Raw genomic sequence first — 17,757 nt, forward strand, 5'->3', positions numbered from 1 at the left:
ATATAATTATACATATTTAATTGTTCATAGAATGAAACCGATTGCTTTTAATGTTAATCCGTTCACGACCAAATCGGCTTTATTCGTATAGTATGCACATGGTATACTAATAAATTGGATGATTTACCCAAAAAAAAAGAACTCCGAAATAATATTCCTTCGAGTAATACTCTAAAATAGTACTCTAAACGTGATAATGTATGTCGTACCGGCAAACCCCGAACTTTTGACCGCAGACGAGTTAAAAGTCGAAGTTTAATCTACTGTAATTCTTATTTACACACATCGTTAATTTTACTTTGTTTGAAACCGATTTTCATTAGCTAATAACTTAGCTCATTAATATGATTAATACAAATTTACTTTAGTTAGCTTTTAAAAGCTATCAAACTTTTAAATAATATTTAACAATAATACGTTGTATTATAATATACGTTTTAATTGTATTATTATTTATAAAATCTTATTTTAAAACGTATTGACATTGTAGTTAATACATAACTTGTTGTCTTAAAAATAAGTTTTTACATTAAATTTTGTTAGTGAAAAAACATTTTTCACATTTAGGTAATCCCACAAAAAAATAACAGTAACAATTAAAAAAAAAAAAAAAAAATTGGTTACTTTTGACGGCATATTTTATTCTTATTATTCATATTTATTCATTATTCTCTTGCTATATTTTCAAATGACACACATTTGCATTTATTACATTTGTATTAGAGCATTACATTTTGTGGGACTCTTTTCATTTGCGAATTCATATTTTCACTGAAGGCATTCTTGTTGTTTTCAGGTAACGGATACATCGAAGGCACTGAGTTAGACGGTTTTCTGAGAGAATTCGTCTCCAGTGCTAACACTGCGGACGTCAGCCCTGAGGTATTGTATACAGATAAAATATATACCGTGAAGTTTTAGCTTTTATCTTTAAACGTAGAGAAATGAAACACTAATGAAAATTGAAATGACCGACCGACACACCGACACGGTGGTTATCAAAATTACTTTAACGAGGTTTTTCTATTGTTTCGCTCCGCGAGAAATAAAAAAAAACCTCTGAATTAGCGAGAGAAAAACAAAATTATTTGTATAGGTCCCTAAAGTGTAAGGGAAAAAAATGGAAAGGCCACGTGACGAGCAGATGGTTATTGTACGCACAGACACGTGTATTTTCGTGAAAAAAATATGAACGCAGGAAAATAAATTTTATTTATGCACGATAAATGGTACATTTTAGTCATGTAAAAAAACCATTTATGAATTTGACGTAAATGTTAGGGTTTCATAACAGTTTTTAATAAACGATGTGAAATATAAAGTTTTGACTCTACGTGTTTCTATACGAGTCGAAGAATATAATGTTTTTAAACCTTATTTTAATAAACAAGAAATATTCGACCTCATACATTTTCGTAGAATTTTCAATACATTTAAAACGTCATGTGTTTATTGTAACAAACTGCGGTATAATGCTTACAATAGTATTCATATCATCAGTGGCATAGCCAAGATTTTTAAATGAGAGGTTAGGTTATAGTTAGTTTAGGTTTTTGAGAGTTCACCTCTCTCTAATCACGACCACCAAGTTTATAAATGTATTTCCAGCATTAGAAAATAGTTTTAATAATATTTATTAGTATATAATTTATAATAATAATAAATTAACGGTGGAAGACTACGGTAGCATTGCCGTAACAAGTAAGAGTAGCCCCAACCTTTATGATGATAACCACAAAAAAGTTAGAGATTATCACGATAGAAGTAATACGTTTATGTACCAAAGACAAACATCCGTTATTCGTCAACATTTACTCGTGGTTAGAACCAAAGTTTTAAAATACTTAAATACCAAACATTAGCATACTATTGTAGTACATACGGGTACACATAAACACGACACATGAGATAAGGGGCTATAGCCCCCTAAACCCCTCCTGTCTATGGCACTGCATATCATTATGCTCGTCAAAACCACCAATACGAATTTACAAATACCATAACAATCTCATTCTGATTTGATAAGGTTACATTTTTAAAGATATATGATTGAAATTCAATATTTACTTCGGTACAGAATAAACACTACGTGTATTTGCTGTACGATTATTTCCAATTAAGATTTAATGACGACGTTACTTTATTTATGTTCGGGTATCATTCGAAAAACAATTTTTTTTGAAAAAGAAAAAAAAAACAATAACATTGTAATCTTTCTAGATAATGTTGAATTTTTAATAACATCATGACTCGATTGTTGCGGCTGCGATTTGACATAAAATACGAGATATTTTCAAGCTGTATAACCACGGATGATTTATATTGTATCGTGTGTACAGTGTTTGGTACGCTACTCGAATCGTATTCGAAAACCGTAACGCAATACGAATCGTATTAACATTTCAAATGAATATTGATCGCCAAAACGTTCGGCATACACGCGCGCACGTACGTCCCATCGGATAACAATCACCGTTCGTGTGTGGTCTTGGAAACTTCGAGGACATCTTATTATTATTATTTTTTTTTTTTTTTTTTAAGGACACGTCGCAATAGTTGTATCGAACGGTTTGCGCACTTCGTCCGCGTTCAGCCGTTGTCGGCATCTCCGCCGAGTGTCTAACCCCCGTTGGCAAAGGTCATTTTTGCTTCTTTTGCCCCGATCCGTTTTCTCGTGGCGCGTTACCATTCCAGTGCGCCGGCGGGTGTGTACACGAATGGCCCGCGTGAAACGTTGGAAATTAATATTGCAAGCCGTGCCGGACTTTTCTGCCGTTTGTCTGTATAAATAAAGTCTGGTCGGGACGTCAAAACGAATCCTTTTATTTTGCCGCTCGCCCGTTTCGTTCGGTGTATCCGGCAACAACACGCGACGACAACGGAACACTTTACCGCGGGACGTGCATGCGGTGCGGCGGCGAAAAAGGGCTTTGTGCCGGAAGAAAAAATTAGAAATAAAAGTGTCGAGGTGAAAAAAAGATCGATCGCTGTAGCCGCGTGTCGACAATAATTTATCATCGGGTCTCTTCGGGGTATTATACAGCGCATAACCGCAACTTAGCGATTTTCACGCGGTTAATACGATATATATATATAAATACGTTTTTTTTTTTTCGTTCTTTTCCGAACTCAGCTCAGTCGCGTTTCGCTTTACATGGAATTTTTTTCGCGCTCATCGGTGTCGCCCGTTAGGCGGCCGTAGTTCTCCGAGCTCTGGAAATGTATATATTAACAAATACGTTAAATTGTATTTCATTATATCATGATTAAAGGCTCCGTAATGCGATAAGCAAGTACCTCAAAACAAATACGAAATCGTGGTAAACCGTTGTTTTATGATTGTGTACAAACGCCGTCGTGCTTTATTCTTCTTTATAGGAACACTTATTTATTTAAACAGTACCATAATATTGACTTAATAGTTGCAAATAATAATAAACGGTGAATTGAATGTTTATTGAAGATAAACGAAAATGTGGCATTCGTATTTATCTAGAATTACTATTTCAATCTCACTCGGTCAACTAGTTCAATTTTCAAGCGAAGTGGAAAGAAAAACATACTTATATATTATCATGGTTTTTGAGATTACCGAATAAAATACTAAAGTCAATACGGTCAAACGTTTTGAAAATGTGATTAAATATAAAGTTATGTTAAATTCGTAAAACTAAAATTGTCGATTTTTAATTGAAAAAGAAAATAGTCATTACTTTTACAAAAACATCAAATATATATATATCGATAAATATTATATTTAGATGGAAAAAACACATAAATTAATAATAAAAAAATCGATTGAAATACAAGTAAAAAACTTAACGGAGTTTATATTTTCATACTGCACTCGCGCAATAGCCCAATTGCTCTGGTGTGAAAACGATATTTTTACGGCTTTAATAATAATTATTATTCTTATAATTTTCGTGAAAAATATTCGGAACCCGTTGGACTTCGTGTGGACGTGTGTATACCAAATGTTGCGTTTACATCGGAGGCGCGGAATTAATATCGACTGTAGCACCGTGTAAAGTCACGTAGTCCTTCGGGTTGCCGTGCAGGACAATTCGATCGCGATGACATTATCGAGTCAAAAGTGCAAACAGTTGAAAACGGCAATACGAATAAATGCCTACAGGGAAAGTCGCTGGAAAGCAATAACAACTTTTTACGCAAAAATCGTTCGTGCGCACGGGAAATCTGAATCTCACTTATGGCGGCCGTTCAAGTTGGAGTGTTTGGGACGTCGCGACTGTCGAAAAACTGTACAGTTAAGCAATACACGCCGATTTATAATTGTACGATTCAGTTTTTCACGTGACCATATGAACGAGCTGGACGTAACACGCGTGTTTTACGGTTTTTCATTTCAACAAAAGCAATATTGATTTGCACGTTAAAGCACGTAACGGAATTAAATCCATACGCCGTCCGACGTGTTAGATTTTTATTCGAATACCCGGGAGCATGTGGCCTGTTACTAAATAGGTGCCCATAAGCCGCGCGTGCGGTGGACAAGACAATTCGAGATTTAATATTTTACAATTCATAACGCAGCGGTACGTAGCCCTCCTACACGCGTGGTACGGAAAACGATCGATGGGCATAACGATACATTTTTTATAATTTTTACACCGGAGCCGTACGCTTTTTTATACCCGTTCTTATCTAGTTTACTGCGCGTCACGATAATCCGACGAACGATACGGTATATATTTTATGTATTTTGTGACTTCCAAATCGATCCAATAATATTATCAACGTTTTCGTGTTAGTTAATTGTTTGAATTAACGCACTGGATTTAGACACACAATTATTTTATTGAGCGAAATCCGACGGTATCTGAACCATCTTAATAAAAAATAATGTTCGTGAAAATCTTTTTTATTGGGAAAAGATGTGTACTGAAAAAATTATTCGAGATGCGTTGGAAAGTGTTTTTAATGTTGTAGCTTTGATAAATTATAATTTATTCAGCCCACCGTCCGTCGGTCTTATAAACCGTCAGCCTTATGGTTGTCAGCTCTCCCCTACCCTTTAATTTCGTGCGAAAAATACGGTGTTCGTGCGATTAATTATATCAAAACACTACGGTGTTCAATTTTTAATACCGAAATAATCGTTATCCGCGTGTATAACAAAGTGATACAGGTGACAACTTTTTCGGTCGGTATACACATATATATCACAAAATACTTGATTCTTTTATGATTTTTATTTTTTATTTTTTGCTTACATCCTCGTCGTGTGAAATATTACACGAAATATGCGTTGGCCGCCGCAGATTTATCAAACGATCACCGACAGGTGCGTTAACCCACGATCATGGTCGGTTAAATCCCAAACGGTCTCCGAACGTTTCACGTGCATCTCGATGCACGACCAACGGACGCGCAAAACAACATTTCAAAATAAGAAACTTAGAAGAATACATAATGTGTACTTAAATGTTCTCGTTTATCATATACGCGGCTCGATGTTCACTCTTTCCACGCGCTCGATTTCGTCTTGAAATAAAAATCGATAAATACGCGTATCACGGTCTAACATGGTTTACGTACGGTGGAAAGAATCGCGGAAAAATAATAATGCTCTCTAGATTCCGAAGAGACTTTATGAACCGAAAGTAGTTTATCGAATACTAAAATATCCGTTTATATTGGCTCGTGTCTCGCGTTTATAGCTCATCTCTACAACGCGTTTGGTAACGTTGCGGTGTTATTAATTTTAACTTTAGAACAACTATAAATTTTTTCATACACGAAACGATTTTGAGCTCGGTTTGCCCGAAAATGTTGTATTCGTTCTACGAAAGCAAATAACGTTTTATTATTTCGACTATTTGCAACATTCTTGTTTCAGTACTAAACTGTTCGGAAATCTCGCAATTTAAACGTATAAAATATATGTTTGATCAAGCACGAAGAATTCATCACATGCGTATAGAGTTTTTTTTTTTTTACTGTCCAACTAAAGAAAAACAAAAAAATCATAGTAACCTAAATCCACTAAGTCCTAATCACTAACTTTCACTGCAGTTTCTCTTTGATTTTAAAAATGAAAATACAATTTTAAGTTTTAAAAATCTAAAATAATTTCAGTTCTATGAGGTAAGGTACAACCATAAATCAACATTGAAAAATAAGTTTGTAATCATTCTCAATTTAAAGTAAAACTATACAAAAATGTCAACTGTCATAATCGAGTTAATTATGTTAATTAATTTCCAAGCAAAATGCATGCAATCATTTTTAATTTCGTACAATATTTATTGATTTTTATTTTTCCTGGGGTTTAATTTACAATGTCGTGTAATACATGGCGAATACATTTCAGCATTGTCTTTTGTGGTGGCTTATTTCATGCTATATGATAGAATCGATTTAGTAATTTTAATTTATTTCTCCGTTCTTTCCTACACACCTATTTTTATTCGGTGGATTTTGGAATTTGAAAAAGAAATAGGTAGAACGTGAAACAATATTAAATATTTTATTTTAAACTATTTTGTCGTGCACACTGATTTTAATATTCTTCAAGACTTTCTTTGTACATTTCCTTCCATCCGGGATTCGGTCGAAAGAATGTTAAGAATCTCGGAATGAATAATATTTTTATATTGCGCGGAGCGCTAAAATAAAAAAAAAAAAAAAAAAAAAAAAACCATACGAAAATATTTACAAAACGTTCAACTTATTATTCTACAATCTCGAGAGCGCAATATATTATGACCGTGCAAAATATATGAACACTTTGTTGTCGTGTTTCATACCGTATAAGCGAACAAATGTTTGTAGAAAAATTTACCACACGTGTCCGTCTTGAGCGTTTGACTTGATTTTGCAGGCGGTTTCGGATGCTATGCTGGTGGAACTCAAACAATGTTTCATGGAGGCCTACGATGATAATCAAGATGGGAAAATTGACATACGCGAAGTAATAATAAATTATCCGCCTGTACCGCGGGCTTATGGCTATAATTTACACGTAACTCCCCGGTGATTGATTAACCGTTATTGCGTTTTGCAGCTTGCTCAACTTTTGCCCATGGAAGAGAACTTTCTGCTCCTGTTCAGATTCGACAACCCATTAGACTCTAGTGTCGAGTTCATGAAGGTATAGTAGTTTGCACACGTCCGCGTACGATTTCAATAATATTTTGCGAATAGTTGTTACGCGCCCGTATTAACGTATGCTAAATAATGTGTACGCGTTTCAGATTTGGAGGGAATACGATACCGACGGCAGCGGATACATCGAAGCCGACGAATTGAAGGTAAATAACTGCAGCAGTAATGTTTTAAAGTATTGTAATCGTAGTGTAGAATTCAAGTGTATAAAGTAAAAAAAAAAAATGTAAAAAATAATCGTCGGACGCGAGCGTTACATAGTGCGCGGGTACGGTTTAAATGTTTAAACTCAGGGTATACTGATTAGATTACGATCGAGGATACACCCTGGGCGAATCTAGTTAAAAGTTCAACTTGGCATAATGTACGTCGTGCTATGGACGTTCACCGTTTAATGCAAAATGATTTATTTCGTTTGTAACGAGTAAAACACTAATAGACATATTGTATATTTGCATAATATAACGATTCGAGTATGAGAAGTTTTATTTTAATCGAATCTCCGTAACTTTTGATGGGATTAATATGTTTACAATGCCCGAAAGAAAACTACGAGTGGAAACCCCTTTTACGCTTTACATAAATGTTCAGTTGTTATCAAGCGCAATGCATTATTCGTACACTTACACATATGCACGCTCCGAACCGAGAAAAAGCATGATATACAGAAATAATTAATCAACTTACAGTTAGTTGGACTTCGGTTTTGACACGAAACACAAATTTACTTAGCGCAGGTAGGTGTATATCATGCTACGAAAACAATAGCTGTTTTGCGTATCGCGATCAATTTCGAAACGGTTGAGGTGCATAAACTTTTTTGGTGTCGAGTACGTTAGAAGATTGTTCGCTTGTATGCGCTAGATTAGCAATAAATGTCTGTTCGTTAAAAAAAAAAAAAAAACATCTCGTTTATAATGATACGTAGTTTATATCATTATTTTTAACGCATTCTTTTTATGTTATCTTCAAACAAAAAGAGTACCGTCGAATTATTCAAATTATTAAAAAACAAAAAAAAAATATTATTCTCCGACGTTGTCAAAACGGCAATGCAACTTCGTGACGGTATGCGTGGTATGGTAATAAGAAAGATTATTATTTTTTTAATTTATTTAATTTAAAATGTTTCCAAAAATTAATGCAATTACAAACTTTTAAAATATAATACCATATTGCGTATGACATTAATGTAATTAATGATATGACACTAATGTTTACAAGGCAATTAAATATTTCAGTTATTTGATATATAATATAACTAATATTAAATATAGATCACTAATGATAATTTTTTATTAAAATTTATGAATAAGAGATTTGATATTGAAATTACCGATAATTATAGGAAGTTTGTTGAGAGTTTGTCTAAAAGGATAGAAAGTAGAATTATTAAAATGTTAAATAAGGTTTCGAATTCGTTTAAGATTTTCGACATTAAATCACATCGAATGACATTGCATTGGATATAGGTTTAACATCGGTTATGATGGACCGGTTGATATCAGTGGCGGATTTACGGGGGGAGGGGTTATGTATATTGTATAACCTCTGTCGTTAGAGCATCAGGTCATAGTGCACATCTAATCGGGATGCTACAATCTTCGCCGCATTTAACGAACCTAGATTTTCGACTGAAGTAGTTACGCGTATGGCCATATGTTTGATATGTGTAGCATTGTGACGGATTATTTCGTTTTGTAAGTAGTTTCTCGACAATCACAGCAGAGTGAATCAGTATATTAATTTTAAAGATTTCTTGGTTAATTTCATTCTTAACGAGTTCTACGTGGAACAGTGATAAGGGACGATTACTCTTTTTGATATTAACCGCGCGCGTGGCGAAGTGTCCATGTTTGGCCATAGCGTCTAAAATATCAGTTAGTATTTTAGAATTATGGATATTTCCAATTACTACCTTAGTGGCATTTGACGTATGGTCGAATGGAGTGAAATTATGCATTGGTACCAATTGGGAGTTTTTGAGTTGAACTGTTATGAATGATGATGTGGATAACACGAAAAATCGTTAATATCTGTGAGTGATATTAGTTTCTCATTGAATATTGAGAAACTGGTGACGTTCTTTTCAGAAATCGCTGGTATTCTAGTACGCTTAGATGTGACTTCAGTTTACGGTGGCTCTTTATACCCAACTCATTCTGATATATGCCTTAACCAATGCAACGAAGCGATTTGATAAACTAAATGATTAGCTTTTTTTTTCCTTTGTGTCGTTATGAATAGCTGGAAGATGAGGAAAAATGCTGTTTTAATTTAGTTGTTTGTGGTGATCGAGGTGACACACATGTTAAGCGGCCCCGAAACGTAGTGTACCGTAGTTATGTTACGTAATTATGTGAAGTTCGTGTGTAATTTACATCGACATTGATGATTACGAAGCGCGATTAGCACACATGTATCCACGGTGGTGGTTGTTACCATACTGAGCAAGAAAGTTAAAAATATATGGAAAAAAGTAAATAACTCAGAACAAGAACGCTGGATGAGACCCGTGTTGAGTGAAAATAACGGAGGAAGTAAAAATGGACGGAATCCTTTAGGCTGCTGTATGTGCTTGTTTTTCAATGTCTTTTGAGATTATAACATGTACAGTTCCAGAATAAACGAAACCGTGGATTAACGTCGATGGATCGATTTCGCCATCCCCCGGAGTATTATGATTTTAACACGTATTTCTATCCTGGAAATATATCCAGGATCAACAAGGATTTTCAGCTCTTCAGTTCGTACGTACTCGTGTACAAACCATGTGATCACGCACTTACGTCGAATCCTTTTATATGAGCATAAAAATAATTATATCAGTTAATCCCTTTGACGATATTTTTTTTTTGTTTGTATATTATATAGTATAATCGTGATTTTTTTTTTATCCGTCCTCATTTTAAATATATTTATTTATTCAAAAATTTGTTTTTCCCTAGCTGCACAAAACATTGTTCTTATAACATTCACTAATCCAAGAATTTCTGACATATTTTGCAAAAAAAAACATTCTCTGTAGTGCATAAATAAAACCCATACATATTACATTATTACGAATTACGGTCAACAGAAATGTCAAAGAATTTGATTTTTATACTACTACATTTTTTATTCAAAGAAAATTGTTTTCAAATATTTGCTGAAACTTACATTTATATTACATTTGTAATAACAATTAATAATAAACAACTGGTAATTAAAAAATGAAAAATAAAAATATCGTGTTAACCTATACTTATTTAACAACTGGTTGTAAATGATGGATTTTTAAGCAATAGATTATTCAAGCTGATAAATTATCAAAACATGTATTATACATACACTATTAATTTACGGACAAAATACGTAGATAAAAAAAAATCTCTTTGAAAATATATCTTAAACCAAAGCAGAGAAGAGGAAAGTAATTTACTAATTGCATTCATTATATTGTTCAAAGATCCAGTTATTGTGTTCATAACACATAACTACTGACAAACAATAGTCACTATAAAAATGATCAGCTTTGCGATAATGTTAGTAATCATTATATATTTTTGCTACGAACTGATACAGTTCATACAAGAGAGAAGATAACATAATAATATTAATAAAGTCAAATATTCTTCTACTTAGTATTATAATTTAAAGTATGAAATTTTAATTTCAATAAAATATTTGTATCTCATTGTCAGCATACAATTTAATACACGTATCATATAATAAGTTGTTTCAACGGTTGATAATGTATATTATTGATATATATATATATATATATATATATATATATATAAGAAAACTTTATTTTTAAAATGTTATTTGAAGCTCTTAGAAATTATTTTTAGTTAAATACACATGTTCACCATTTTCTAGGTGCATACTACCATGTGCACCTGGAAAATAGTGAATATGAGTTTTATGACGTTAGAATTTATTCGGTTGTTAGCGCAATATTAAAACAACAAGTCTGTTTGAACCTTATCAGGTATACTAATGGTTCCCTTTTATTTTTATCGTAATATAAGATAGTCTTATATCCTTCTCCGAGGTCTAATCTATCTCTGTACCAAATTTTATCAAAATCGGTTAAACAGTGTTGGAGTGAATCGAACGCAAAACTTCAAACACATTATACTCGTATATATATATAATGTGTGTATATATATATATAATATATATTATATCAACTGTAACGAATGTTCAATTTATTTAATAGATATTCTAAAATTTTTTTCTCCTACAAACCATGACCAGAAAATTATGAATAAAACAAACAAAAATCAGTTAAAACAGTAAAATCGTTTTCAAGTTATGGCAATAGATAATAGAATAACTCTACTGTTTATAGTTAAGGTGTGGCCAAAGGAAATAGAGATTCATTTATTTATAATTTAATTAGTAATGGGACGATGTTTTGTAATTGTTAACCGTATTATATATTATATACATTTATTGCGTATTTTAATCCGATCCAGTACGCCTTCGGATTTATGTCGGATAAAAACACAAAAGTCTCTCAATGCACGCTGTTATTTAGTCGATAATAATACACCTCCTACATCAAAGCACTTGTGTGTGAAATATAACCGTATTAAATTTTATATATTATATATAATTTAATCAGCGTCATAACGATTTTATTTCGATCGCCGTATAATACTCCCTTTATTTTCACTTAAGTGCGTTCATTACAACGGTACGTTTATAATTTTGGAAATAACAATCGAATACTATAATACCGTACATTGTATTAACGCATCGAATTACAATCAATTAATAAGGTTTGAGGAGTGAATCTGATTGTTGATTTTTTCGTCCACTTGAATGTGATTGAAACTGTTTTTCAAGGATAATCATTTAACCTGCTCATGTGAACTAAAAAATCACTAAGAAAATTATTGATTGATATCGTTAATAATGCGTAATGAGTGAATAATTATATTCTACCTTGAAATAGATATTTTTGTTTATAATATGTATATAAAATATATATACGTTCCTTCGGAACATTTTTCTTAGTTCATTCATCATCAAATCATTAATTTTATATATTTTTTTTCGTTCTGTCGTAATGATCAACGGTAGATTTTTAGTTCGACATAAATGACACGTCAAAATACTTTTTTCTCAGTGTGTCCGCATTTCAAAAACTGTTTAGCATTGAAAACCCAGATCTTTTAGTTACGGCTAAATCGATCTTGATTAATATAACCTAGATTTATGCAAATTAACTAATAAGATCAGAGAATTTCTATTTGATAGGCAAACACAATGTTTTTTCAACAACAATACGCTACAACTGAAACAAATAATTATATAACAAATGCCGCAACAACATAACGGTAAGTAATACGAGTTCCTCTGTTAATTGCGATTTCGTGTACATTCTGAATACAATATCACTAGTTATTTGTTTCCATGAAACATGATTCGAAATAACTGACATGTACCTAATAAGATAAAATGTATGAACTATTTAGAGCACAACAGTGGCACCGAAGTGTTTTAAAAATACTATGACATCCTACATCCAGAGGCCCCCAATTTTTTTTCCAACGTAAAAATTTAATGCGAAACAAACCTCTCACACATTTAGTATATAACCATTTTTTTTTCATTTTTTAGCTGAAGAAATATTTAAATATATTTTTTGCTATGACCTGTTTGAACTTAGGTAAGCTATTATCTAGCTACTAAGCTGTGACTTAACACAATTTTGATAAACCATATGAAATCGAAAACTAATTACTTATAAGCATTTAAATATTCATAATACAAATAAAGTAACATATTAATTACCATAATACTATATAGATTGTCAAATTTTTATTTAATTAGAAATTAAAATCTTATAAAATTAATGATTTAATAAAAAATACCACTTTTTTGTGCAAAAATATCTACTACTATATTTACTATATCAAATGTTAGTATAATAATTTTAGTATACTTTATTTGGTATTAGAGTCTATAGACTATAGTCTATTAAGAGTTCTACACGGTCCAGACCGTGGTCCGGTCTTTTTCGGTCTTTGCGTATTGTAATTTTATGCAGTTCGGTCCGGTTCGGTCCCTTCCTCTAAAAAAAAAAAATTGGTCTGGTTTGGTCCGTTTTCAATTCAAATTTGGTCTCGTTTGGTCCGGTCCCGTGATCTTTACTTTGTATAATTTTATATATTTATATGACGTAGTAAAATAAAAAAAAATTTCATAATATTATATTATTTTAATTTAAATTATAGCATTTTGGGATACAAAAATAACTCATCGTGTTTTTATAATAATTATTATAGTCTTGTTGACATAATATTCACCCATTATACAGATCTACAAATATAACGCTGGGACACGAGATAATAAATTTACCTGCATTATGTTTTCAGTATTTTTCCCAAATGTATACAAATAAGAAAAAAAAACCAAGCAATTATCACTATCGGTTAATAATCTATAGACATTTATACATACCAATTCTGTGGAAATGATAACGACGAAATAATATGAGATAACTATGTCTATATTTCTAGAAATTCGAATCCCATATCATTTAGGCTCGGGCCACACTATGCGTTTTGTCGGTTGCCGATGAACCGCATCCCGATAAACCGCAATCGGGAAGACCGACCACACTACGCGTTTTATTATTTGCCGATTTAAAAAGCGCGGAAAATATTTTAATTCAAAATAATATGTTCTTGGAAATATTAGACTACTGTGATATTATATTTGATTTCAACGAAATTTAGCTGGTTTATTATTATATTATTACAATATACTGCTAAAGATAGACCTATCATAATAATCAGATTGTAGACTTTTCATGATAATTATATTTTTTTATAAACTAATATAGAATAGAAACCTTAAACATGTATATAATATTTTAAATGATTTAATTTCGACGAAATGTGTATTGGTAAACCGCAACCGATAATCCGCAAGTTTGGTCGGCACAATACGAAATAAAGTGTTTTGAAGTACTTGGCGAAACGCATCGGCTATGCCAAACCGCAACACGTTGCGGTTCGTCCCGACGAGTTTTAAATCGGTTAGCTGAATCGATCAGTGTGGCCCCGAAAATGCGGTTTATTAGTTATTTATATGTTATTTATGGATGTTGCGGTCGTTTACCGATCGGTTCCGGATTATCGGCAACCGACAAAACGCATAGTGTGGCCCTAGCCTTATAAAACCCCGGAATTTCAATTTTATTTTATCGGTCTGGTCCGGTCCGGTCCTGGTTTTTGTTAAAATATATCAGTCCGGTCTGGTCCGGTCTGGTCTTTGTAAAATGTATCGGTCCAGTCCGGTCTAAAAAAAAAACGGACCGTGCAGAGCTCTATAGTCTATACTGTAGACCCGGGGTCTTCAACCCCCGGCCCGCCCTGTCATAATATGCGGCCCGCGATCACATTTTAAATTTAGCATTTAAATTTTCTAGTTCAATAAAATTATAACAGTTAAGCTATTGCTATCAGAAATATGCGATAATATAAATTGAATTAACCTACCAATATATAATTATTATTGTCTGTTGGTTCGTAATTGATTGTGAAACGAGCACAATATTCTCGTTTATGTGTAAAAGTTTCAATTTCATACTTTTTCTTCGTAATATTTGTACAATATGTCGGTGAGTAAAAAACGTAAAATCTCGGATGAAAAACGCGTTTTTCAAGAAAAATTATCCATTAGCAATTACTTTAAATTATTAAATGTACCTACCTAATTTTAAAAATTGTAAGAATAAACTGAATTTTTATATATAATACATGTTTTTACTACGAATGCAGCCCGCAAGATTTAAAAAAAAATATGTGACCCGCTGCATAAAAAGGTTGAAGACCCCTACTATAGTCTATATACTATAGAATCAGTAGAATCATAATCTACTAACTACCTATTATATAAATAGGCTATAGTGTTTATTAGCAGTCAGTGGCGTAGCCAGGATTTTTAAATGGGGGGGGGCTAACTACTTTTTTGGATAAGTAAGGTAAGAGAGGATATGAGAATTCAGCCTTAACCCCCCCCCCACCATCTACCACCAAGTTTCTAAATGTAATTTAAGCATTTTAATATAGTTTTAAAAATATTTATTAATATATAATTTATAATAATAATAATTTTGGTTTCAGTGTTCAGTCACTTGCTCCACTCTGACAGCTGCATCCTCTTAGGCGAATTTCTGGCAAATTCATTTATTATTTCACTTTCATCGAATTGCTCTTTTTTTATTTTTATTAGCCATAGCTAACCCATTCAGTCTGTTTTCCGACATGGTGCTTCTTAAAAAAATTTTCAAGCGATTAAGTGCTGAAAACATTCTTTCCGGAGTGAAAGAGGTAACTGGTAACGTGGCAAATAATTGTAAAAGTATTTTAATGTTAGGTCGAAGATTGGTGTGATGAGAGAGTGAATCAAGAGCAGAATTCGGTTTTGGAATAGTATTTTGATTCCATTGTTGCCTCCATATGAACAGGTTAGCTCTGATTGTAGATGAGGTATCATCATGGAGATCTTGGACATATATTTTAGCAGTTTTTATAATATTTTTATCGTCATACATATTTAAATTGGCCGGATTAAGTCCTTCAAGTGGCATAACATCAATAAGCCTTTGATTAAAACGAGCATCCATTGATTCTATTAAATAGTCAAGATACATTATACATATAAACACGGCCCATGGGGGGGGGCTATAGCCCCCTTATTCCCCCCCCCCTTGGCTACACCACTGTTAGCAGTTAGGTACTAGTATTGTTATCTATTAATCACTTCAATTCTTTATTAATAACATTTTGGCCCACAACCGGGCTCCCAGCTATAAAATCTACTATGACATAAGTCATAGATAAATTAGGTGATCGGCGCAACTGGAGCACAAGCCTTCCAACATACAGAGAGAATTCTGCATCATATTCATATTTTATATATATTTTTATATTTTTATTTTAATGGAAAACATTTTCGAAAACTTTGCTTAATTTATTTTGCCGAAATTAAATATGAATTTTACAGTAATATTCAAATTAATAAAATTAAATGAAAAAAAAACTATATTATTATAAACGGATGTGCAAAAACTTATTTTTTAAGAAATAAAGTTTTATTTTTAAAATGTTTTCCATTAAAAAAAAAAAAAAAGTATTTACCATGCAGGGATTACTTGAAATAATACTCGAAACTCTCATCACTGAAATGTAAATTAAATTTTCTCACATACGTATATAATATAATAAATACGAGCACGCATAAATATATATAACTTCAATAACCCGGGCTTGAACCCAGTCAAAAATCCTGTGTGTTTTATACTTATTATTTTGTTTGTTTCATCCGTGTGGTTTGTAGTCATTTTTCAGTGGGTTATTCCGTCTGCGGTGGTTATTCATTAACCTATTAAGCGTAATGATGATCGAAATTCTAGACTCGGGACCCATTTATGACCATCGTTTGACTAAAATTAAAATATTTAAAGTCTGCGAAATATCGTGAAAAAATCAAGATTTTTTAAAAAAAAACCAGAAATGTTTTTGTTGGGGAAAATAAATATCACAGTAAAACCGAATACAACAATGATGTTATATATATCATATATATATTTTTTTTTTTGTAACATCATCAGCGGTTATTATACGATTGCAGCGTGAATTTCAAATTTTCATAATTTTTCGAAATACTTTTCTTGTTTGTTTATCTTATACTTGACTCTTGCCGGTCGCATTTTTTTAGTAATTTAAAAACATCTAAACATTGTTGTACAAAATTTCAGATTCTCACAATAATTTATGATATTTTTAATTCGTTTTTCATAATACAATTTTGCAACTTTTTAGTAATATGATCGAGCGAGCTTCATAAGTCCAACCTTTCCGAAAAAATTTGCGACAAGTTAATAATTTTAAAAGTTTACCATGGTGATAGTAGTTATATCACAATACGTAGATAATTGGCTAAATGGTCATACGATTATTATTCTGTTAACCAAGCAACCACTGTTGCAGCAGTTTTGAATTTGCGTTAGGTACAATATAATGATTTGATGAAAACTATAAAGTTCCTTCAGAGCTAATATAAAATGATCGCAAGGCACAATACTTTTCACGACAGTTAAGACGTCGAACGAGTTAGTTTATTAACAATTATAATTCTGTCCATAGCTGCCGACATTTAAAATAGCCAACTCGAACTCGGTTTTTACTAATTATAATTGCTGGCAATTAATATGAATATGAGAGAGAAAAAATAAAATAAGCATCTTTCGATTATTTCTAATGGAAATCAACAATTAAAATTTTTTATATCGTATGGAAACATTTTGAATACATTTGCATAAATTATTTTAATTCCATACTACGGTTTACCATTTTATTTACAAAGTCAATACCGGAACAACCATTTTCACTGAAAAATTAAAAGCTCACGTAATAAATATTTTGTTTGAAATGTTGATTAACCGAGCGATAAAAATGATATATCCCTGCACTTAGTTATAATTAATAATCATTTTGATAAAAATGAATACAAAAAAATTGTATTTTCAATGAAATATGACGCATGTTTTCGCTCTATAAACGTTTAATTCAATTCTCGTTTCAATGAAAAATTCAAATAAACAATACATTCATTTGATTA

The 17,757-nt window shown here is 32.1% G+C and overlaps 1 protein-coding gene across 1 annotated transcript in view; it reads left to right on the plus strand.

Annotated features, from left to right (window-relative positions):
* LOC112683176 (calbindin-32) overlaps positions 1-17,757 on the plus strand; it is an 81,153-nt gene that overhangs the window by 33,215 nt on the left and 30,181 nt on the right. Inside the window, exons 3-6 of the mRNA XM_025554075.1 lie at positions 797-882; positions 6,848-6,937; positions 7,031-7,117; positions 7,221-7,277. Coding sequence (XP_025409860.1) covers positions 797-882; positions 6,848-6,937; positions 7,031-7,117; positions 7,221-7,277 — 320 coding nt within the window. The remainder of the gene's footprint in view (positions 1-796; positions 883-6,847; positions 6,938-7,030; positions 7,118-7,220; positions 7,278-17,757) is intronic.

Source organism: Sipha flava, unplaced genomic scaffold (genome assembly GCF_003268045.1).
Source record: "Sipha flava isolate LNK unplaced genomic scaffold, YSA_version1 221_pilon_pilon, whole genome shotgun sequence".
NCBI lineage: Eukaryota > Metazoa > Arthropoda > Insecta > Hemiptera > Aphididae > Sipha > Sipha flava.